General features: G+C 38.8%; 1 protein-coding gene across 1 annotated transcript in view; it reads left to right on the top strand.

Annotated features, from left to right (window-relative positions):
* Positions 1-24,785, top strand: part of LOC128878474 (neuroendocrine convertase 1-like) — a 33,983-nt gene extending 9,198 nt beyond the window's left edge. Inside the window, exons 3-15 of the mRNA XM_054126706.1 lie at positions 9,346-9,450; positions 10,082-10,312; positions 10,483-10,629; positions 11,003-11,069; positions 11,754-12,025; positions 12,721-12,933; positions 13,472-13,572; positions 14,854-14,919; positions 16,974-17,126; positions 19,627-19,796; positions 22,896-23,029; positions 23,190-23,321; positions 23,948-24,785. Of these exons, the coding sequence (XP_053982681.1) occupies positions 9,346-9,450; positions 10,082-10,312; positions 10,483-10,629; positions 11,003-11,069; positions 11,754-12,025; positions 12,721-12,933; positions 13,472-13,572; positions 14,854-14,919; positions 16,974-17,126; positions 19,627-19,796; positions 22,896-23,029; positions 23,190-23,321; positions 23,948-24,100 (1,944 nt within the window). The 3' untranslated portion in view covers positions 24,101-24,785. The remainder of the gene's footprint in view (positions 1-9,345; positions 9,451-10,081; positions 10,313-10,482; positions 10,630-11,002; positions 11,070-11,753; positions 12,026-12,720; positions 12,934-13,471; positions 13,573-14,853; positions 14,920-16,973; positions 17,127-19,626; positions 19,797-22,895; positions 23,030-23,189; positions 23,322-23,947) is intronic.
* The last annotated feature ends 879 nt before the right edge of the window (positions 24,786-25,664 follow it).

Below are 25,664 nucleotides of genomic sequence, written 5' to 3' on the forward strand. Positions count from 1 at the left end.
CTCGAGGACTACATCCCCCAATAGTGGGGACGACCGGGAATTTTATGTTTCCGAACTCGATTCTCTCTGCTGCACTTCGTGAGTTTTGTCAACGCTGTCAATTTCTACAGCAGTTTCATTTCTAAAGTTCCGATTCCATTAGATCGACGTATGACGATGTTATTAGTGACCTCGATATTTCCTGGGCAATATCGCTGCGAAATTAGGTACTAGTTTACGCGCACACTTGCGAGTAGCGCCGCGTGTTAGCCACATAATTCCAACGCATAACATAATCGATACAGCACTAATAGGTTCAAGAGTTAAGTGAGATCGAGTACATGAAACTAGTCGGCCCTCTCTTTGACCAAATTCACGTGACGTTGGTTACGACGTTGATTTCAATTAAAACTTTGACTTTGACGTCGGGCTTGACGTGGCATAGTTCCAAAGATTGCCCTCACCGATTCAATTTTCGGTGTATTATATGCCGGCTATGCGCGCTGACTGCGCAAACAAACGGTAAACCGCGCATACCGGTACCCGACATCTTCCTGGAACGCGAATTCTTCTGGTCACGGTGCCATGGGAAATTTCTGGGCAGGAGACGAGGACGTATAGATAGCAGATACAATCAAGATCTTGTTAATTCTTCGTAAAATAATAGGAGAAATGGAACAGAAGGAGAATTAATTAACGAAGAAATCTGAAAGCCTTTGGATCTTCCCTTTATATAAATTCTATTTTCTTCATTTCACAATGAAATTCTTTTAACGAAAAACTGACCTGTGTCTGTCTAAAATTGTATTAAAATTTTTATCTTACAAGGTGAATCTATTAGCAAAAATTTTGTAAAGTGTTGTGTTTAACCTAAATGCGCGATATTTACATGTCCTTCATCCAATGATATCTGTAACCGTGATATTTGAACGCGATGGTAATATTCGGTGTGCTTTTCTTTCCAACAATTATACATGTATACGCCACTGTTACATTACATGATTTAACGCCTTTCATTCGTAACAAGCAACGCATTTAACATATTTACAATACTAAACCTATTAAAATATTAACAAATTGAACATATTTACAAAACTTTATACAAGGTGCGGCACTGCCAGCAGAATGTGTATCTTTGTTCAAGAATGAATTTAATAAACTACCGTCAAAGGCTAGGTTTGTGTTCGATTAGAACGAATTCGGGATGGTAAACCATCTCGAACACATTCCTGCCGACGAAATCAAGAAAAATAAAAATGAAAATATCGGCACGTAACACACGTATATGTAGAGGGTACGAATACTTATGGGACTTTCTGTATATTCCAAGTGGTTATTTCCTTCTTACAGGGTATATTCTTCTTTTCGAAACGAAACTTTCGAGATATTTTCTGGCAATGTGTCAATAAACCTCTGATAGTCTTTGATCTCCAAATTCCAACGCGTCCTCTTCTTGAACCGCAAATGATTGATCCTCGGTGCTTCTTATTACGATTCTTATGATATTCCACGTGATGCAACTCGAAGATCAATCATTTGCGGCTCGAAAAGACGACGCCTTCGAATTTGAAGATTTAAGACCATCTGAGGGAGAGTTTGTGATCACGTCACGGAAAAGATATATACTCTTCCTATAACAAATTGGACATGAATTATTTCTTTTCCTCTTACTAACGTAATTTCATTTTTAGACCTAACCCTTTCAGTCCTGAATTATTTCTTTTCCTCGTACTAATGTAATTTAATTTTTAGCTTGAACTAAAATTAGTATGGAAAAAAATAAAAACAAAAATCCTAATACCTTAGTTTTCGAGAAACACTGGTCTTTCTTCATTTCCACAAATAAGAACGTTCGCCCTAAACGATAACTTTTAAATTTCGTGTCCTTAACTGTGAACGCCAGGTCTGAAGATGTTAACGCGAACATTCCTCTTCAACTTGTTTCCCTCCTTCGCCAACATCTGCACATCTCCAATTCCAATTTTCTTTTTTTTTGCATAGCCCGCAATACACCCGCGCGTAATTTGCCCGTGCATGTTCCGTTCCCATCCTGGAGATTGTTTACGGTCCCGCGTCTGTACAAGCAAACCGATGCTATCATTATTGCCACAGACATTCCCCAGTTAGATATCGACGTGCAAACGCTCGACTAAACAGCGAGATCTGGCTGTTCGGGGATCCGTGATGCGAGCTGCGCGACCCTTCGCCGAACGAAACTTCCACCCTGCGCCGCATTCAATGTACATAATTGAATTTGCAGTCCGCAAGTGGCGGGGAACGCGAAATCTCGAGCAACACGCACGCAGCCCGGCTCAATAAAGCGTTCTCAGGAGGGAACCGCAACGACGTTAAACGATACACAAGCGATTATCGCCCCGGGGAGCCTAATGACACGATCCGTGCGCAATTTCTACGAAATTTGTGGAATTTCCTACGAGCTCTGCGGCCCGAAAGGGGAGAAATTTTGCGCATTTCTGTGGCGCATTATCGCTGCACGGAGGTGATCGTGTTCGCCATCTTGTAAGACTGTTCGTCTCGGGAAATGTTCTTTCATGGGAGCGATGCGAAAATCAGTTTGCTTCTCGTTAACCCTTTGACTCAGAGAAACGTTTGTATTCGTTAAATCAATTAAAAAAATATATCAGCTTATAGGGAATGATGCAACGAAACCTTTTTGTAATTACAGTTTATTCGTGGGATGCTTAGATTCGAAAATAAAAATTGAAAAGTTATAAGTCCGTTGCAAAAATTGAATTGCTAGTTTTTCAAAGAGTCTTCTAAGTTTTCAATTTTTATTTCCGAAACTAAACGTCGTACGAATAAACGGTAAATAGAAAAAAGTTTCGTCTTATCATACCCTATAAGCTGATATTTTTTTCAAATTCACATCTCTAATTTGTATGGCAAAATGAAAAATGGAATTTATATGTATATTTATATATACATCAACATATTTATACGGACGTACACTTGGAAACATTTTCCTACTATTTAATTTAAAGAAATTTTTTCAATAATCACGTAGCAATTTTTCAATAGTACGAATACTTATAGGAGTGACTATAAATTCCCGAAAACAGTGACAGCAGAAACAGCTCGTAGAGAGGAACGAGGCAGAAATCCACGTGGAAGGTGTGGTCCTAGCACGAACACGACGAAAGGTGTCTCTGTTCCGCAGCGGATGGGGGCGTTAGGGTTTTCATTGGAATCTGACGACGCCTGCGGGAGCTTACTGTCGCGGGATTACCAGAGACAGTTCGAAATCCGATCAAAACAAATGGACTGCGAAAATACTCCCTCCGTCTCCCTCTTCCTTCATCCGGCGTCTCTTTCTCCTCGGTTTGGTGGAATCAGTCGTTCGCCCGAAGACTGTTACAAACCGACCTGGATCGCCTCGGTCTCTCCGACTTTCCCGCAGGGGAGACGTTCCAGCGTAATTCGACCGGCTGATAAGACGAATCGGTGATCGCGAAGTAATGAGCGCCTCTGATTTCTCGCGCCCATCCCTCGTTCTCACGTACGCCGCCATTTTCGGGGGGCGGTTAACAAACAGGGAAGAGGTGCCTCGTCTCGAGGGTAGTTTTGGACAGCGCGGAACCTCGATTGCCACGGGGTCGGAGGGAACGAAGCCATTATCATGTAACGGACGGATTCGAGTTTGAAGTGCTCCCGCGTTGGAATTTAAGGCGTCGCCGAACGTGCCGCGGCTGACACTCGCGGATGACGGTGTCGACCTTGATGGGAAAGTAAGTTGAGAGGGTGCTTCTCGCGTTCTGGAAACGAACGGGACCGTGATGGAACCAACGAAGAAACGTCGCGGACCAGGCGCGTGTAAATATTCGCTAAAAGCCGCACGCCGAATCGACATTCTCCGACGAGGTATTGGAGCGCGAATTAAGCTCCCGTGGATACCGGCACGTACGCGTTTCCCTTTCGTCTTCGAGTTATTTTAAGCGACGTAACATGGAAATGACCGCTGAAATCGTGAATAAATATTCATAGCTGGAAATTATTAATTCAAATACGCGAAGCTGGTTTGGTCGATGGCACGATCGGGACGGACGACAATTCGAGCGGTCTTAGTTTATTAAATTAAACGGTGAATAGGAAACGACGTTTCGGTTTCGACGGTTCTGCGACCTATTTGGGATAGACACGGTGCATCACGAGGAAGAGAATTTTAATATTAAAATTATTAAGAAATTATTAAGTGTACAAATGAATAATCCAAATTTTTCAGCTACATTCAAGGTTTATTTTAAAAGAAAGAAAATTGAACTATTCAAGCAAAGTATTCGCCGTTACTTTCTACAACTTTAAGCCATCTTTCAGGCAGCTGATGAATTCCATCTCGGAAAAATGATACGTCTTTGGACACGATAAAGTCGTCAAGCCATTATCCGTTGCCATTTTCGACTCTACTAAACGGAATATTCTTGGAGGTTATGTTACGCCAAATTATCTGTTGTTTGAATAGCAATATGTCAACACTATATAGCCGCAAAAGGGAGGGAAAATCAATTGATTTTAAAATTGATTTTAATACTGCTTAAAATAATTTCGATTATTCATTTGTACACCTAATCTATTTAACAGTGTTCAATATTTCTGCTTTTACCAACAACTACCCCAAACCTACTCAGACAGTATTTCAGTGTAGACAGCATACGCATTAACAATTTTATCATATATCTCATTACGAGTTGGGGATTGTATCTAACAGTATTCAATATTCCCCAATCAACAACTACGCCAAACCTACTCAGACAGTATTTCCGTGTAGACAGTATATGCATTAACAATTTTATCACATACCTCACCTTGTTACTTAAAATAACCATTAAATGAATTTTCAGGGTGTAAATTATAAAATATTGTTAATTACAGCTTCTCGCGTGATAGTGTCCCACAAACAAGTAGGTCTAAACGTGCTCCGACAGTATTTCCGTGTAGACAGTATATGGATTAACATTTTTATCACATACCCCACCGTGTGACTTGAAATATCCATTAAATGAATTTTCTCGCGTGATAATGTCCAACAAAAAAGTAGGTCTAAACGTGCTCAGACAGTATTTCCGTGTAGACAGTATATGGATTAACACTTTCATCACATTCCACACCATGTAACTTAAAATTCCCATTAAATGAATTTTCTCGCGTGAACGCGTCCAACAAAAACCTAGGTCTGAACCTACTCAGACAGTACTGCTACTTTTCAAACCTATCAAAGAAATACATTGATAAACACACGAACAATACATCGAAAAACTACCATAATAATAATAATTCCCGAAAAAGTAGCAAAATTCTTTCCGTAGCCGGGACTTCAGCCCGATAACAACCAACCAGGCGAACAATACCCAGCCAATAAATCATGTTACGGATGTAAATAGCGCTTTCGACTTCCTGCTCGCCGGAAACCGTGATATCATCGATAGCACGATGCGTAGATAAAAATCCGTAGCTGCTTACGCCGCGTGCGATTCGTTCGCGTGTCCCGTCCATCGATCGTTTATCCGGTGCCCCAAAACTGTGCATAAAAAAAAAAGTGAACAAAACGATGGAACCAAAAAAAAAAAAGGACCATGTATCCAGGCGATAGAGGAGATATTCAGTCGTTTATCGTTCGGTTCGTCGGCAGCGGCGATCGAACGCGTTCCCTCTGGCTGAATACGTTGGAAATATAATGGATACCGGTTTATAGCGTTTTTATTTCGCGAGTGGACGATCGAGGGAGGCCGGGAGGACGGGCCCGGAGGTGGCAGATGCAGGATTATTGTTTCATAACGCTCGCCGCGGATTTCTCCGGTCTTTGTTTCCCGCGCTATTGTGTTTCCGCGAAAATTAGGGTCGCTCTTGAGCCTATCGCGCGACCACGCGATATCCGACGGTATCGCGATGCCGGGAAGGGGTCGAACTCGCGAGAGCTTTGCGACAATTAAATTGCACGTGATTTCCCTGGCGCGTTATCGCGTTCTCGCGGACGCGAATGCATTAAAATGTCTTCGATTGTTAATTAATGTAGAAAGTTATCGGGCGGTCGGCCGTGTCGATTGCGGGACTATCGAAACTCGTAATGGGGGCGAACCGTGTGACAAGGGGTGGTTTCCGTTGTCCCTGGCCTTGGTTTGCTGAAGATATTTCAGAGAAGTTGGCAAATTCTGAGCGTTTCGCGTATTAGGACCGGAAAGTAACTTGTTTATTATTTATCAGCTCGCTGTGGACCAATTCATTGTTTTCGATCAGGTACTGAAAATTTGCACAATAATAATAATAATCAGAAAAAATGGAGAAAATCACAGCATGTCGTTATGTAACATATTTAGCTAAATTACGCATAAAATTGCTACTACTGAATTTTTTAATAGCAAAGTTGATTCGTGATTATATTTGTTTGAATTTAATGTAAAAGAAACGTCCCCCTAATTGTTTCAATGGTAATTTTCCTTTTTAGAAGTGGAAACTCATCCAATAACGTAGGAAAATGAAAATCATCTGGAAAGTCTCGTTCCTGCAAATTTATAACATTGTAATTTTTTTGTTCTGGAATATTTTACGAATCCTTTCACCGTGATATTCAAGCGAACAGCGTAAACATGAAAGTGTCTAACGCGATGCAACAGGATATGAGATTACGTCGGAAAGAGGAGATATACATCAAAATTTAACGAACAGACGCATTGGATTTTACGCGACACTCGTAATCCACAGTCCACTGTGATATTTATAATTAACGCTCGCGTCGTTTGGGACGCATACAACATTCATAGAAAGCCAGTGTATCGATAATATGAAATTCTAGAATTTATTACGCTGACGTAACGTTACATATAATGCTTCACTGCAACGATTCTCGAACACATGTTTCTGTAAATAAATTTACGTGTTTCGCTAAAGAAAACTGCCGAAAGAAATTCAAATTGGCTCCCTGAGTCAATAAAATAATAATTAACCCTTTCGGACCTGGCGTCCAGAATCGACGACACAAAATTGAAAAAAATATTTATATACTAAAACCAAGAAGTTCATATATTTGAAAACACTAAAAATTGAATTACGTTAGTTACGAGAAAAAGAATCATTCTGGTCTGAAGGGGTTAAAATAGATTGAGTAACTTAACTTAAGCTCGAGTGCCACGTTTATCTAAATTTAAAAAAATACTAAATCAGTATTTGTTAAATATTTTTAAATTCTTCGCTGCACCTGTAATTATCAGTACTCGCGCACGTACTTCCACGCGTCGCGCGATATCGTGTAACACGAGCGTGGGTACAGTCATCGGGAGGAGAACGCGGATCGATAAACTATCAGGAGTCACGTAGTCAGAAAATCCGAGTGCCAGGAGGTGGATCGAAATAAAAAGGCACGAGGTACGGTCGTTACGGAAATATCGTGGCTTCTTCCATGAGTGAATCGGGCCAGGTGGTCCCCCTCCCATAGAAGAGGAACGACACATGCGGATGCCGTACAAAAACACCACGTGGCGCTGGATAATAATAACGTTACGATACGCCGTTTTAGACGTTCGATGGGTCGGTCCCCCGAAACCCATTCGGCTCACTCTTTCTCTCCCTGTTTGCAGACCAACTATCTCCTCGTGCTCTCCTGGTCTAAGCGTCCCTTTCGAACGTTCGAAGGGCTGAAAACGTCGCGACGCGGTGGCTTGCATTATTCTAGTCTATGTATAAATTTACAAAGGTCTAATTAGAAGTTAAGAGTTTTTTTTTCATACATGTGCCTATAATTATGAAAGTCATATAATTTTTGAAAACAAAATATATCGAGTTGATTTAGTTTAAAATAATGTGGTGTAAAATAACTGATAAACTCATTTCTTTTTTTAATTTTGACTTAGACTACTTTCATAATTATGGGCTTATTTTAGGCTGTTATTTTAGAGTATGTTGCTTTAGAAAGTAAGTAGCATAGATATATAAAACCAAAATGGATGTGTACCTTGAAACGAAAGAGTGAAGAAAAAGTGTATTATTAGGCATGAGACAAATTTGTATATTGTTAATAAGCAAACGTTAGTGTAATAGCTTTATTTAGTTACTTTAATAAAACAATGGATGAATGAATGACGCGGTGGGCCACCCTTGGCGCGCGAGCAGCAAGGGTGCTCGATTTAAGGGGACAGTGCAACCGCTCACCAATCGAGGGTAAAATTGTCTTACTTCGCGTAGCCTTCACGGGCAAACTGCTCGCGACTGAGTTCTCCATCGTCAACAGCTTCTAATCGGACTAGTAGCGATTAGGGACTCTAAAGGGTGGGTGTCTATCACAGAGGTTGACGGCTCGGAGTTCTTCTGAGGGAATTTCGACAATATTGTATTTATTATGGGTTTAATCTTGCATATGCTTATTTTGATTAAATAATTTGGTAAACATTTTGAAAAGATTTTTGAATTAGAATTAGGTTTTGGAGCAGGACAAGTTTGGAGAATTATTATTGCAAGGTATTAAAAATCGTGGTACCGAAAAGAATTAGTTACATTTATTTAACTTTTGAAAAGAAAAATTACATACGTTCCTATTATCAATACCCATATTAATTGAATGTAAACATTTTGAATAGATTTATTGAATTTTTAAAAAGAAAATTGACATACATTCCTATTATCAATACCCATATTAGTTTAATGATTTCAAAGTATCTGAGTTTAATTTTATATATGGCAATTTTTCTTAAATAATTTGGTAAACATTTTGAAAAGATTTTCGAATTAGAATTAGATTTTGGAACAGGCCACAGTTAAAGTTTGCAGAATAACTATTGCACGGTATTAAAAATCGTGGTACCGAAAAGAATTAGTTACATTTATTTCACTTTTGAAAAACAAAAATGACATACAATCCTATTATCAATACCCATATTAATTGAATGATTTGTAAGTATATATCCTTGACTGAATCATCGTGTAGATTAAACGCATTCACTCCACACGTAAACATTCGCGAATTAGCAATACAAACTTGACAGAAACTTTTATCCATTCACCGATATTACAATTCCCGATAGCGGTCCGATAAATTCCGATAAGCCTACTTTCCGTTGATAACGTTTTCACGCAAAAATTCCCTCCCCCGTCCGCGCGGCGCAGTATCGTTTCCAGCAATTGTTAAATTGGAAACGAACAAAATTGCAACAAGATGAGTCAAACGAAACCCAATATTGCGCATGGGATATCCAATATTGGCGCCGTGTTAATTTAAATTTTTATCGAGCAATATTTCCGCCGGCCTCGTGTAACTGTTGTTGTTTGGAACGCGTTCGCCGACGATAATCTCGAGGGAATAACGATTCCAGTCGAATATGGCGGGAGAAGCCTTCTGGAATTTTTCGTGTATTTTTGATTCAGGTCCTGGGATTCAAAGATACGTACGTATGGATTAAGGACGACAGCTGCGGTCACAGGAAGCGAGGCGGGATTCGCGCGACCAAAGCACTCAATTCCAGCGTCAAGGTAATCGTCCCAAGTTCTCGAAAAAGTATTGTTATTTTGGAAGAATCGCTAAAATTTATGTTTGCACGAAACTACTCGAAGTGAAATTCTTTCTTAGAAAAATGGTTCAAGAGTTTATATAATTAGGCTTCTTCAGTCCAAAAAGAAATTTGATTTCTGTTACAAAAATAATTTGAATTCTTGTTAGAAAAATGATTCAAGTGTTTATATAATTAGGCTTCTTCAGTCCAAAAAGAAATTTGATTTCTGTTAGAAAAGTAATCTTAAATAATTCTTAAATAACTTGAATTCTTGTTAGAAAAATAATTCAAGTGTTCTATTAGAAAAATAATTTGACTTCTTAACTAATTTCAATTCTTGTTAGAAAAATATTTCAAGTGTACAACAAATTTTATTTCAATGTTCATTCGAATCCAAGTCACACCACTGAAAAGCTCCAGCAAATGGTTCTCATATTTCCTTCGAAATGAAACCTGCTGAATTGAGTGTCCCGCGTAACCGATGGTTCATCACCAAGGAAAACACATGTATTCGAGATTCTTTTTGCCGCCGTTACTCCTAAAGAACAATGGGTTTCCAATAGAACAGGGTCTCTATAAAATTCTATTGACACGATTCTTCTTCCTGGTAGATTATTTGGGCGGATCAGCAGCAGGTGATCGAGCGGCACAAACGCGATCACGTGCCATTTGCGAGCTGGGAATCGGAGAAGCCTCTGATAAGAGACAAGAGACTCGAAGTGGATCGGTATCGCTCAAACTCCATAGAGGACAGCGAAGAATGGAACGAATTTTTGCCCGACGATCCCGACGACCCGAAATTGATGTTCAACGACGAACTCTGGGATCAAGAGTGGTACTTGGTAATAAATCAATACGTCTGAACTATGCACCCACGATTCTGTCTTTTTTTATAATGATAACGCCGATAGAAGAGAATCGATAGTCGGTAAAGTTGTATTTTGGAAAGTTGATGAAGTGTTCGATGGTGCCAACGCTTGATAAGATAATGTTTCTTTATCAACTGCTGCAGCAAGATACGCGATCGAACAAAGTTCTCCCCAAGCTCGACTTGAACGTTCTACCCCTCTACCGACTGGGAATAACTGGTCGTGGCGTTAGGATCGCAGTCTTGGACGATGGACTGGAGTACACGCACGACGATCTACGGAACAACTATGTGAGTATGGATAATTTTGCTTCGAGCTACCCTGTGCACTCCACAGATGACAGGGCGAGTTACTTAAAATTCAACCCCTTGGAATCGATGCAGTTTTTGAAACCTTCTAGATTTTCTAATTTGAAAGCTTTATGTTTAATAAATTCTTTTCTGATCAATAATAATCTTGCAATGTGTACACATTGTTATATTTATTGTAAGACCCTTTGCATTCTACAGGTTACTTAAAATTCAACCCCTTGGAATCGATGCAGTTTTTGAAACCTTCTAGGAGATTTTCTAATTTGAAAGCTTTATGTTTAATAAATTCTTTTCTGATCAATAATAATCTTGCCATGTACACATTTTTATATTTATTGTAAAACTTTCACAGGATCCATACATTAGCTACGATGTAAACGAGGGAGACAACGACCCCCTCCCAAGATACGAGGTAACAGGTGAGCATTTAATTATTATAAGATTTGCATAATAAGTATAAAGTCCCTTTGGACCCAACCTTACAATGTCATGCATCACTGTTCGACACTTCAATCAATTTCTATGATCAACAATGGAAACAAGGGTCACTGAAAAATTTAAAAAAAAATTAATTCTGAAAGTTAAGTGTCCAGAAAATTTATTTAAATAAAATACTTGAACTTTGACAAAGTTGCAAAGCTAAATACCACAATAAATGTTTCACTTTGCAATTTCCAATAGTCCGCAAAATTTGATCTCGGTAGAAATTTTCAAGGGCATGAATCTGCTAACGAACGTGTTAAATCAGTCTCGATATAAACTAGGTCACAAATGGTCCAGTCCATCTGTTGCCGTTAATACAACACAACTCCCAGAGCTCTTTTTCATCCCAGCTACCATTTAAATCTAAAATTTCTCAGCCAAACGCATTTCGCGAGTCTCAACGGGAACTACAATTCCTACAATTCCCCTATCGCGGACGTTTTCAACATTAAACAGCGCTAAAAAATTTACAACTGACTTCGCGTGAATGTTACACGATACGCGATCCTCTGGAACGGAAAATTCCTGGAGGCATCGCGAGTCGTGTTTACTTCTTCTCCGAGCCCCCGGTTCGATCATGCATTGCCCTTTTCACACGTTGCTACGACAACACCCCCAAGGGATGAACGGTCACGGGACGAGGTGCGCCGGGGAAATAGCGATGGAGGCAAACAACCGGAAATGCGGCGTGGGCGTCGCGTTCGAGGCCTCCGTTGGCGGGATCAAACTCCTCGACGGCGTGGTGAACGATCGCGTCGAGGGCGAGGCGCTCGGATACAAACCCGAAGCGGTGGATATTTACACCGCCTCCTGGGGACCCGCGGACGACGGGAGAAGCTTGGAGGCACCCGGTAGACTGGCCACGGAAGCGATAGAAAGGGGCGTTAGGGTGGTTTGTATCTAGAAATTAATTTTTTGTTTGGATTTAAGTACTTGTTCGTTTTTAAAATAATTTACAAAGTGTAGTTTTACAAAGTTTGATGTGAACAGTTCAAAAGAGAAGTCAGAAAGCCCAGAACTGAGAACATTCATTTTGGTTATTAAATGTTAAAGAAAATAAGGAAATTAATTTTTTGTTTGGATTTAAGTAATTGTTTATTTTTAAAATAATTTACAAAGTGTAGTTTTACAAAGTTTGATGCGAACAGGCTAAAAGAGAAGTCAGGAAGTCCAGAAGAACTAAAAATAATTCATTCTGGATATTACATGTCAAAGAGAATAAATTTGAATGATATCCTTGAAGTAACAAACATAAATAACACAATAAATAAAGTGAAATATTTGTTCCTTAACAACAGAGACAAGTATTTCAAATTAGTCAAGATATTAATGAAATATAACATGTTAAATCAATTAAAATGTTTGTAACATTAAGATGTTTGTGTGTAAATGTTTGATTTACAAATGAAAAGAATAAATATTTGATTATCTAGTCACAAATTGTCTGTAAACTAAATTTGACGTTAGTAGAAATTTTCGAATGCATTCCGATTTCAAGAAGAATCTATAGTATTACAAGAGAAAATAAACAAAAGGATTATTATATTTGTGCATGGAATTTTAGCGTCCATTGCTTCCATTATTTAGGGACGTGAAGGGAGGGGAAGCATTTACGTGTGGGCTTCCGGAAACGGTGGCTCCAAAGGGGACAATTGTGGATGCGATGGGTACGTAGGAAGCATTTACACGATCGCTGTGGGCTCGGCCAGCCAAACCGGAAGATTTCCATGGTACGGCGAAAGTTGTGCTGCAACCATGGCGACCACGTATAGCAGCGGTGCTTATCACGATCAGATGATAGTAAGTTACACTTTGAAAATACATTTATTATATTAATTAACTGAACCAACCGAATAAAAATTCTAGTATGTTAAAGATAATTAAAATAACCCTCCAAAATACAGAGATCTCCATCAAGGAAAAATTAAACACAAATTCGACCGAGTAGAACAGATCCAGAAGGTAGAAACTACAATAACATTACCAAACTATATTTTATTCAAACCGAATACACTCCCCAAGTGAATAAAAATTCTAGCAAGTTGAACAGACAGAGTATTCCGAACAACCCTCGTTCCATAATCCATAGCATATTACGCAAAACGTCCAACGCCTAATGTAAATGCTATACCTCGGTAGTTATTCGCATAATACCTCGCAGCGTTGTTGAAACCGACGTGTACACAACCGAATAACACGTAAATACTTTGAGAATTTGTGTAACGGTCGGGAATAATTAAAGGCAAATTCTGTCCCGACTTCCGGATAACGAATTAAGCCGGAATGGAGTTAGCAGAGCAACGAAATAACTCAATGGATTCCGTTTCCGTGCTTTCAGGCGACCACAGACTTGAGGAACACCTGCACGACGCGACACACGGGCACTTCCGCATCCGCGCCATTAGCCGCGGGAATACTGGCGCTGGCGCTGCAAGTAAAGTACGAAACTCGACCGCCGTTAACTCGAGCCTCTTTCTCGAAACTTTTCCTCTCTAACTCAGCCTTTATCATACTTACAACGGAGTTCATCCGTTTCGAAAGAAGAGTCATTAGATTTATTTGCCTCGCCGAAGAACCTGCCGCGATTAAGCTTCCAACGTCGAGTTTTCAAGCAGTTTCGAAGATTTCGAGAATTCTCGATCAGGGCGGCAACGGGCGGAAGTTGAAGCAGCTCCGAGCTAAATTGAAATTCTTTCAAGCTTCTGAATATTTCTACGCGGAAGATTCTATAATCCCTTTTTCACTCGCGGAGGAACGTTGTTACCCGGAAATTCGAAATCCCGCGATGTAAAAGCATCGCGAATATATTCATTCCCGTGCCCGGGAAGAGGTCCCGTAAGACCCGATTAAAAAGTTATCGTCGCAACCCCGGCTCGCGAAAAAATTCTCGACGAACGGCCACGTTACACGCACTAGATTGCGAAACTTTGGATCGCGCGTCGATGTTGTTTTCAATCATTAACGAATGCGCTCTTCGTTCGCTCCGTTGGTACCTTTACGTACATTTCGGACGTGATGCAAGTGGACTGTCGGTATTTATGCAAATTTATATTTCGATAGATATGGAGAAAGAAATTAAACTTGAATCTATGTATGTGAATTTGTTGTAAATGAATTTTTGCATTTGTACACATTCTTATAAATTTATTTGTATATTATATTATATTATAATTATATTTATATACATTCACATATTTCTATAGATGCATAAACATCTGCAGTTTAGATATCAGTCCTATTTTCTAAATGGTATAACATGTATCTTGATGTTTGATATATTCTTGCATTTGTGCACATTCTTATAAATTTATGTATATATTATTATATTATTATATTACATTATATTCTAATTATATTTAATACATGCTTAAATTTCTGTAAATGCATAAACATCTACAGTTTAGATATGAATAACATTTTATTCTAATGCATTCCTAAGAGAGGAACGATTATCGCTCTTAGAAAATAAAATCGTACTCTGACTTTAAACTAATTTTGATGAAAAAGTGAAAATTTAAGAAAAATATAATAGTAGTGGTTTCACATAAGGTGATGCCATTAGTAATATACTAAATTAATAACCGCAAAACATTCCTCGGTCGAATTGATCACTGAGAATTAATTAATACATTCCACACGAGACCCCGTGTCGAGAGTACGAAGCAAATATTTTCCTGCGGTATCCACGCGGATGGAATAACCTGCTTGTTATTCTTACAGCGAGAATCTAACGTGGAGGGATGTGCAGCATCTCATTGTGTGGACCTCGGAGTACAGTCCCCTCAGGTAAGACTACGATTTCCATTATCGTCTGATTAGCAAGTTTCATTCCAACGAAACGAAATTATTTTATGGCAAAGACAAGAATAACAATTATTCCATTTCTTTAACTGAAGTTGGTAGATGGAATGGATGAAGATTGGTAGTCTATTGTTATTTATTTTATGATGAAGACAGGAATAACAATTATTGCTTTTCTCCAATTGAAATCGATATATGGAATAGATAAAGGTTGATAGTTTTTTTTTTTTTTTTTTTTTTTTTTTTTTTTTTTTTTTTTACGTGAGGAAATGCGTTTACGCACGCCCCCTCATAAGGAGGGGGTAGTGTGGGACTCGCCCCTTGATTTCATATCAAGGGGAATACCCACTAAAACCTCACGATGGCCGGCCACGGCGCATTGGTGAGGGGCACCGGGATCTCTTACGAACGCTACCGGTGCCCCCCCGCGCCTCTCCCCTCCAATGAAGGGAGGAGTGCCATCTCCGGTGGGGAGTGAATACCTCCCCACCTGACCGCGGGTGCCACAGCCCCCGGTCTCGCCTGTCCCTTTTAGTCGCCTCTTACGACAAGCAGGGATTACTGTGGGCGTATTCTGTTCCCCGACCCACAGGGAAAAAAGGTTGATAGTCTAAGAATAACAAACATTTTGAATCTTAATTTAATTTCACAATCTCTTCCTTATTCACGTGGGACAATTGCCACGTGATCAATTCAAAGAACGCGGTTTCGATAGATTTTCGCCGCTGGAAAACCTTTCACAGCGTTCATCTGAGCGCAGAGAAAGCTCTCTGGCGACGATGGGAAACGAGTCGATCGCGCATTCTCTTCTCGGGACATTGCGAATCACGGTGGATTAAAGTATCGCGTCATCCTTATTCGCTACGCGGCAAATGGGAATGTAGGTCGCGTCGGTTCAACGGGAAACAGTAATTGAGGTGAAACGAACAGGAAGCAAGGATTCGTGCCTTCTCTGGTAAAAATAACACGTCGGTCGCCTTTTTCTTGATCGTCGCTGAGAGTCACAACGTGGCTGCGCCATTCAACCCTTTAGTTTTGTTCCGTCGCTGCTCCTTACCACTCGATTGTGTTGTCTGTTACCTCTCGTTGGGTACTTCTTTCGAAACATATTTCTCGTTTGCTCCGTTACTTCTTAATTAATAACGATATTAACGCGGTCGCTGTGGGGCTTATATTCACCCTTTGCGTTCTTATGTACTGCACAAAGCGTTAATAAAAATCCCTTCAAGGTAAAAATTTTGTTCAGAAATTGCTGTCACTCAACAAAAGAAAATATTGAAATCAGAAAATTTGGACTGCAAAGCGTTAATGAAAATCTCTTCGAGGTAAAAATTTTATGGGAAATGATTGAAACCCGACAGAAATGTGCCGAAATCAGAAAATTTTTACTGCAAGGGGTTAATGAAAATTTCTTCAAGGTTCTCCAAGGGTTCTTTTGTTTTGAGACTATTGGAATCTGACAAAAATGTACTGAAATCAGAAAATTTGGACTGCACAGGGCTAATGATCTACACTTTACACTTTTGCACTTTATCACTTTTCCACTTTCCACTTTCCGTTTTCCACTTTTAATTGTTCCAACCAATAGATATTAAAATATAGAAAAATATCCCATAAGCTGTGTAACGGGGTATATTTATTTCGTAACTACCCACCCATTTCATCGCCTCATAGCATTTTTCACCATATAATACATAATATTAAAAAATATATAATTGACTTTATTCTAAAAATTCCTAGCCTTTTCAATCCACCAAGGATACTTTTGAACAACGAATAAATCCGTTATTTTATTTCGGTGGCAATCTATGCCAAACTGTCCACCTTGATGGGTCCAGGGCCATTCGAAAGAGGAAATGCGATCGTTTGAAGGAGAAACGAAGTTAAATTAACCGCTCCACGCCGAAGCGGAATATAGGTTTCCTGGCTGCGTGTAAAAAAAAAAAAGATTACTCCGCAGTTCGTCGGAAACGGTTTCATTTTACGCCGGTCGTTCTTTCATTCGCGCCAGCAAGCCCCGTAATTGCGTCAACTTTCAGGGAGAATCCAGGCTGGTTCCGAAACTCCGCTGGATTTTGGTTCAACTCACGTTTCGGCTTCGGACTTATGAACGCGTACGCGCTGGTCGCCGCGGGTTCCAATTGGACCACCGTGCCGGACAAAACCATCTGCAAAGTGGACGTCGCCAGAATGTAAGTGAAATTGCATCCGAATTCCTCTTACCTTGCGCATATTCGCAGTAACGGGTACATTTTCCATAGAACATCGAAGAAATACACTAAGGTGGAAGATGTAGTTGAGAACGCGCTTCCGGGGCCCGCGCATTTTTAAAATGGCCGAACAAAGTGTCGTATTTCGTCGTACTTCGTCTTATCTCGTCACTCAACCTCAACGTTCGGCTTCCTGAAGTTGGTAGATGGAATGGATGAAGATTGGTAGTCTATTGTTATTTATTTTATGATGAAGACAGGAATAACAGTTATTGCTTTTCTCCAAATGAAATTGATAGATGGAATAGATAAAGGTTGATAGTTTCGAAATAGCAAACATTTTGAATTTAAATTTAGTTTCAGATAGAATAAATAAAGGTTGATCGTCTAGGAATAACAAACATTTTGAATCGTAATTTAGTTTGAGATAGAATAAAGACAAAATATCTCGTCATTCGTATTCACTGTGTTAAGAGAGGTGTATTCAACAAAAGGTTTATAAGGAAACACTCCAAAACTTTCGATATGTTTTTTCAATATCCCAGAAATGGCATTATTATGACCTCTGCAAAACAGAAGAAACACAGGTGACTGGTTGGCAGGTTTCTGACCACTGGGTATATTTGAGATCGAAAATCTAACAATTTTCTTGAACTAGATGTTTATAGCATAAAATGATTTTTTCAAAATTCAAAAAATAAGAAAATGGCGTAATTTCTGAATAAACCTGAATCATATCGATCGGATTAATAGTTTCCGCAATAAGCTGTCGACCAGTGCTCCTGCTTAACAGTTTATTAAATTAAAAAAAAAGGAACCATAACTATTATACAACTGTTCAAAACATATTGAATAAAAAAGAGAAAAATCAGATCAGGAAAATACCATGTAACGTTTGTTTCGTTTCAAGGATTGGATTCGCTTTCCGTTATTGTCGAATGTGAATCGTTTATGTTGGACCACCATTCGTCCAGAGAATTCGCGTTCGTTAATCGATCATAGTTCACTTTATCCGAACTCACCACATGCAAACACCGCACAGGTAGGATTTACCTCTCACGGTCCATTTGGATTACCACAGATAGAATCGTGATTCCCTACGGTGCTTTAAACGACGAATATTCGAACGGTTCGCAGTGATTCGTAACTAGACTGCGGATCTTTTGATGGAAAGCGGCGAACAAAAAGTTCAAGAAAACACGAATTCAAATAACTCGTCTTTCTTGAACTTTTCAAGGCGCGTTTTTCGACAGGAAGAGAGAGACGAGGACGATTTGCGCGGTTCGGCGCTAAGGACACTTTAAATTTCTTGCAGCGAGAGCCCGGAGCGACCCTCCGATTGTCCTTGTTTCTTTAAAAAGCGCATCAAAGCTCGGTGAGTTTAGGTCGTTAAATTCAACATGCCGAAGAGAGCACTTCACCTATTCGTTACAGCACCGTCATGGAGGCAGTCGAAAAAAGTGGAACGACTCGAGGATTTTTCGTACGTTCCTCGCACGTTGGCGCCCTTTCAGAAAAAAAAAGTAGTAGTCTCTCCCATGACACGTTTTCTATTCAGAACTAAGTCCTCCGCATTAAAATCCTCGAATTAAAAAGAAATTGGACGAAACATAACTGTATTTAACTTTCTGTTCTTCACGTGTGTCTAAAATATAATTTAATTCGTGTTTCTGTGCTGCATCTGTATCTATAAAAATATAAATTTCCATTAGCACCCACAGTTTAATCGTAACACTGTGACAGTGTTACAATTCACTGCACAAATGGATTACCTTCACCAGACGCGTAGAAATTGTAACATCACTAACAATTATTTTTTGGCTACTCTTTCTCATTAATTTTATGTATTGTTAGATGAAAGCTACAACTGTATTTATGTATTCTACAATATTTATTTGAAAGATATATGATAAAGGGAATTTTAAAAAAAGATTTGTGCAAAGGCCGGGCGACGAAATTCGACGAAATACAACGAGATACGACGAAATACGACGAAATACAACGAGATACGACGAGATACGACGAAATACGACGAGATATGACGAGATACGACGAGATACGACGAGATATGACGATATACGACGAAATACGACGAGATACGACGAGATATGACGAGATACGACGAAATACGACGAGATACGACGAAATACGACACTTTGTTCGGCCATTCTAAAAATGTGCTGTCACATATTAATGAATTATTCTCGTTTTTATAAATAAATAATGCTCGGAGACCCATTCCAAGGAGAACATTTCCGAATCAATCGTCTCTGATCAAACGAAACAGTATCCAATTCAACCAGGGAGTAACGTTTAAAATCCTGGAATAGACTGTCGAAGCCAGAACATGATGCGACGTCGACAGCTAATATTCCAGGAAGTTTCAAGCGGTTCTATCGACAAGAGACGCTGCCACGCGAATGTAACTCCCGATTAATATGTAATACATGCACGCGCGAGTTAAACGCTTCGTTTGATTTAGAATCGACAGGAGCCTGGCTTATGGAAACGCGAGGAGGGTGCGATTCGAGGTGGGCGACGAGTGCCGATCAACGGGGAACGAGATAACGTTTTTGGAACACGTGGAGATCGAGGTCAGCCTCGAGTACAGTCTTCGCGGCGCTCTTCAGATGCATCTCGCTGCACCCTCAGGTATGCTCTTTTCATTTGCCCCGGCTTGACGGGCTTTGAAGTTGCTCGTTGCCCGTGAACGTATCGCGAAACGAAAGTCGAGAAGAAATATAACGCGGAGGTGTATTACGAGCGAGCAGACAGCCCGGACGAAAAATGCGCTTGAAAGTAATTTAAACTGTGCTAAAGCATAACTCGCGCGTCCCTATCGACCGAATTCTTCCACGCCCTTGTACTAATTTACTCTTTAGTCTTTCCGAGTCTAAATTCTTGGGATATAATTGGCGTAACGGTCTTCAGATGCCTTGCAGTGTTTAAATATTAATCGTGAATGTACACTCTGCGTGACAGATAATTCCAGGCGTTGTTCTGGAGTTTAATTGAATAGTCTCTTTGGCGCCGAAGCTTGATTCTAAACGTCTAGTTGATGGCTTCTGTTGTATTTTATGTAGTTTTTAATTTTTATTAGTTTTATTTGCTTGTATACAGGGTGCTGAGACGATTCTGAACAATAATTTCCTTTGCGAGAATTTCGTATGGTGCTTCGTTTTTGAATTATTAAAGAAAAACCACCGACCAATCACAGCGCCTAAATAGCGCGTGCTCAGCGGCGAGAGCATTGGCTCGAGCCAGTATTGGCTGATTACTTGAGCGGTGTGATTGGTCGGTGGTTTTTCGTTAATAATTCAAAAACGAAGCACCATACGACATTTTTGCAAAGGAAATTGTTCTTCAGAATTTTCTCAGCTACCTTATCTCCCATTTATGATTCTCACACTAATTCTGGGACACCCTGTAGAACTAAATGCTCGAAGTAATCGACACTTCTTCCCTTATATCTTCCCAATACATTCATGAAAAGATGAATAATTAAGAAAACATGAAAAAATAAATTTCTAAAAAAGAATGTAAAATATTTGAGAGTGAAGAGTACCTAGTGAATGAAAAATGAAACCATAGAATAATAAAAAGGTCGAGTACATATCAAAATTGAACGGATTTGACATTCCTGATACGCCAGCACTTTAAAAATGCATTAAACTGCGCGTTAAAATATCAGTTTGTCAGTTACATATTTGGTACTTGGTAGTAACATTTTTACAGTATACACAGATGCGAGTGAACCGCGTGTCATCCCTTGAAATCGATTTCACCTCGTGTCAAGGAGCGGTAGAACAGTCGGAACTCGAGATTTATGATCTCGTAACCGAACAATGTTGGAAGATGGATTCATCTGAAACTGAAATCTAAGAAAAGCAACGTTGAATGCAATGTCTCATAATTAGAGACGCCGAGGGAAAATTCTTTATATTCGCCTAGCATAGAATGGGTTAACTGTCGAATGATTTAAAAATTCAGGTGCTAGGATTGTTACAAATTATCCTTTCTTTTGTTGAACATTCCTTTGAATTTTATCTAATTATCTCGATTATTAAATTTTATATTGATTCTAGTTCAAATTTTGTAGATTAAAAATTGTTCTCTACAAAGAATATTATGGTCATTTCATTCTTTTCCAATTAAATCGTGTCTCCAAATTAAATATCACTTTTTATTATAAAAATAATAACCTAGATTACATATCTGTATTAAATCTTGGTGCTCAAAGCAAAACGCTTTAAATTTGCTTGGCAATGAATGAGTTAACGCAGTGATCTTATCTACTCGTATTGTGTAATATATATTTCGTTTTATCCTCTGACACAGTTCGAGAAAGAGACATTAAGAAGAGTCTGTAAAAGCAAATCCTTAACGGAAGTTTAATTTCTTTCACCCTGACTCCCGAGTGCTCTTAACTCCACTCTTGACTTCCTCTTACCAATCGATTACACGATTACTTCCCATTCGCAGCCGGCTCTTCAGAAAGATAGGATTAAAGGAAAGCTGGACGCGTTACAAAAACGGAGGATTGCGAACGATTTCGCTTCAACAGCCCCAACCGGGATAATTCGTGGTCGCCGAGGAGGGATTAACTCGACCATTGTGTCGTGACGTTCGATTCCGAGCACGTTTCACGGACACCTGTTATATATTAATAGTCCATGTCCCGTGCGTTGGGTCATTGGGGCATATTCAAAAAACGTCCAGGCACGCTTCCGTTCACCAGAAACAGGAGCACGCGATTTCCTGACCTATTTGGCAGAAAAGAAAATTTCGCTTACTCTTTCTGATGCGAGAAGAATAAAATTCGAGTGTTCGAAAAATCTGAAATTTATGAATGGTTCATTTGCCGTTAAAATTTTTCAGTATTTAAACTTTTGAAAGCACTACCGTCCAAAAATTGAATTCATCCTTTCATTTTTGTACACTTAATTCTTTTATTGAATAATTCTTGTTGTAAAAATTCTACTCTTTTATCTAAAAGAAACATTTTAAATATAGATTCCTGGAAGAACTACAAGAATTGAGTTTGATTATATGTCTGAATACAGTCTTGAGTATTTATGGGACTTACTGTGTATTTTACAGAATTAAATTTGCCATTCTTTTATTGAATAATTCTTGTTGTGAAAATTCTACTCTTTTATCTAAAAGAAACATTTTAAATATAGATTCCTGGAAGAACTACAAGAATTGAGTTTGATCATATCTCTGAATACAGTCTTGAATATTTATGAATATTTACAGAATTAAATTTGTCATAAGAAATATGTCTGCGCGTGTTCTATACTGGACTTTTAATAATGTCTCATTCTTTTAGTGGAAATACAGTCAGTCCCATAAATATTCGTACTTGTATGTCTATCGAAAAATGTCCAAATGAAATGTTTCGTTATAAATACGTACACGAATAAACATTTCACGTGTATATTTTTATAATGAAAAATTTATTTGGTGACATCAAACCTGTTATTTAATTGAGACGAATTCTTGCAATAGACACAGATGTTACGAATATTTATAGGACTGACTGTATGTCCCCTAAATTTTCTTTTACAACATGGAGTCACTTCAGAATTAATTTCAACATTTTAAACAAAATATCTCGCTCCTCCAAAGCACTGAACGAAGAGCCTCATCTTCGAAGAACGTACACACTATCCTTCTTGAGAGGAGATAACGTCGTTCTCGCGAAATAATGTAGAATCGATAAGGCCAATCAATCAATTTATTTTCAAGGGACAAGGGTGGAGATCCTGAAGCCTAGAAAATTGGACAGCTCGAGTGCCGGTTTCGCGAAGTGGAAATTTATGTCCGTTGCATCGTGGGGAGAAGATCCGCGCGGCGTCTGGATCCTAGACATCCGCGACGAGGTCGTTAATTTTCATTACTTAACCAACTGTTACGTTCTTGCGACAGATGTTTTCCGTTCGTTCGTCGGAAGGACGATTGACGAATCGTTTCCAATTTATTCAGTGTTGCTAAACCTGTCACGTATTCAACGTTTGATTGCATTTACTTGCGCCAGAACAGATCGGTCCAGCAGGGAATAGCGGCACAATGGGAACGTTTGCATTGATTCTACACGGGACGAGCGAAATGCCACGGTATCGTGAAAACGGGCCGAGAATATACAATCAGCGGTACAATCGACTTCGAAAAACTGTAAGTGGAAGGCTTATTTATTCTAATAATCCTATCGATCCGAAAAAAACCGAATCATAGGTGCAAATTGGAAGTTTTATAGCACACACTGTATATGTTATCGACGCAGCCCATTTTGTGCAAGCATTTAATTTGACCAGAGACATTCATACTCAATGAATATTGAATTAAAATCAATTTAATTTTCGAGGAATTTGAGTAGACGATTCTATTAATTATGATCCTAAAAAATAACTTGATTCTGAAGAATCATAGGTGCAGGTTGGAAGTTTCATAGCACACACTGTATATGTTATCGATGCAGCCCATTTTGTGCAAGCATTTAATTTGATCAAAGCATTTCATACTCAATGAATATTGAATTAAAATCAATTTAATTTTCGAGGAATTTGAATAGACAATTCTAGTAATTATGATCCTAAAAAATAACTTGATCCTAAAGAAACATAAAAACTCTTTTTCCTCAATAAACTTCAAAAGTAAAAATGGTCTTATCTTCTCAGTATTTATATTATGATTAATTTAAAAAATTGTAAATGAAAGATAAATATTGGTAAGCCTGAAGCCTTAAATCTTCCTGTTCTAAATTCTATTTCCAGTCGATGTTAACTCGTATCTTGTTACAGAATGAACCCTCTGACGTAAAAGGACCAATGGACGACGTGCTCAAGAGCAAACACGAGGGTCCCGAGCCACGAGTCCTCGAAACAAACGACATCTATGAAGAACAATTGATCGAGCAACTTTTACCAGTTTACATTGAAGAATCTCGTGTTTGAAGAAGTCACTATAGTCACTCCAACAAGTATTCGTACCCCCTACGTTTATTAAAGAACTCTGTCTAAATTAAACGACACCTTTAATATTTTCAAATAAATCCTTCATTATCCATATGTACACAAATAGACTTTACACGTTTATATACTCGCAATAAAAAAATTTTTAGAAACATTAAACCTATCGTTTAATTTAGACAATGTCCTTCAATAAACAAAAAGGATACGAATATTTATATTTGATTACTAACACCCTATGCCTCCCAGAAATAAAAAAGAGCCTACAACGTGGTGTCATGTAGGACATTTCCTTCACTACTGTTCACCAAACACCTGGCCATCGTTTGCGTTAAATATAACACGGTCAAACGATGTTCACCGGCTAGATGTCCCACCATGATGTCGTATTACGGCTCGAACAACATCTTAAAGCACTTGTTTCCCATGTTCGCGCACACCGAACCAACTACACACCGCCTTTGTAACAGCCTACCGTTCTGCAACGCACAGCAAACAAACAACGAATTTCAGAGAGGCGTCGTGAGCCTGGGGTTCGTACTTTACGCCGAAATAGGACCAGTTTTGACACAATATTCAAATTTTGTTGTCTGGGACAGTTCGCAAAATGTGACGAATAACGAAAAGATTGTTTTGAGTTTACACAATTTAAGAAATAAATTTTATAAAATGTCTGGTGTTATATTATTATTGAATTTATTCAAGTTGTTAATGAACTAGATATATTTAAAGAACTTTGGTCTATACTTTCTTATAAAATAGGTAGTTAACTCTTCTTGAATTGAGTATCAAATATAATTTGTTAAAATAATGGCAGTAATGAAATTAATATGTTATGATTTGTTAGTGTTCCTTTCCTAGTGTAGGAAGCTGTTATTACCTGTGATAAAAATCAAAGGTAAGAATTTTATTCAATATTATTGGTCCACTCCTTTTATATTTTCATAATATAAGACAGAACTGTACTGAAATCAGAATATCTGAACTGCGAAGGGTTAAAAATCAAAGCTAAGAATTTTATTCGATATCACTGGTTCCCTTTTACACTGGTTTCCTTTTATATTATCAAAACATAAGACAGAGCTGTACTGAAATAAAAAAATCTGGACCTTGAAGGGTTAAAAATCAAAGCTAAGTATTTTATTCAATATTATTGGTCCACTTCCTTTTAAATTATTCTCCTCCTTGGTTATATTTATTTTCAGATCGTTTTCCATTCAAGTTTACCGATATCCTGCCAGGGTTCGAGGAATTCTCATCGTAGCTCTGTCTTCCTAGGGTTAATGATTTCTCAGGGAAAGGGTATTATTATCACTGTCAGGTTACTTGGAAGAAGAGATGAAAACGGTATCGAACATGAACGCGGTGGAACATGTTTTAAATAGAACGCGACCGAGATCAGATATTCTTCCTCGTCCGTGAAATGCAATTACGGTTCCTTAAAATTCTACCACCTAAATTGGAAACCCTACCCTTTCCGTAATCAGGGGGCGTAGCAGCGGAGATCGAGCGCAATTCACGAAGAAGTTAATTTCTTGGCAGACGTTTA

The sequence above is a fragment of the Hylaeus volcanicus genome, chromosome 6, assembly GCF_026283585.1.
Source record: "Hylaeus volcanicus isolate JK05 chromosome 6, UHH_iyHylVolc1.0_haploid, whole genome shotgun sequence".
Classification (NCBI taxonomy): Eukaryota; Metazoa; Arthropoda; class Insecta; order Hymenoptera; family Colletidae; genus Hylaeus; species Hylaeus volcanicus.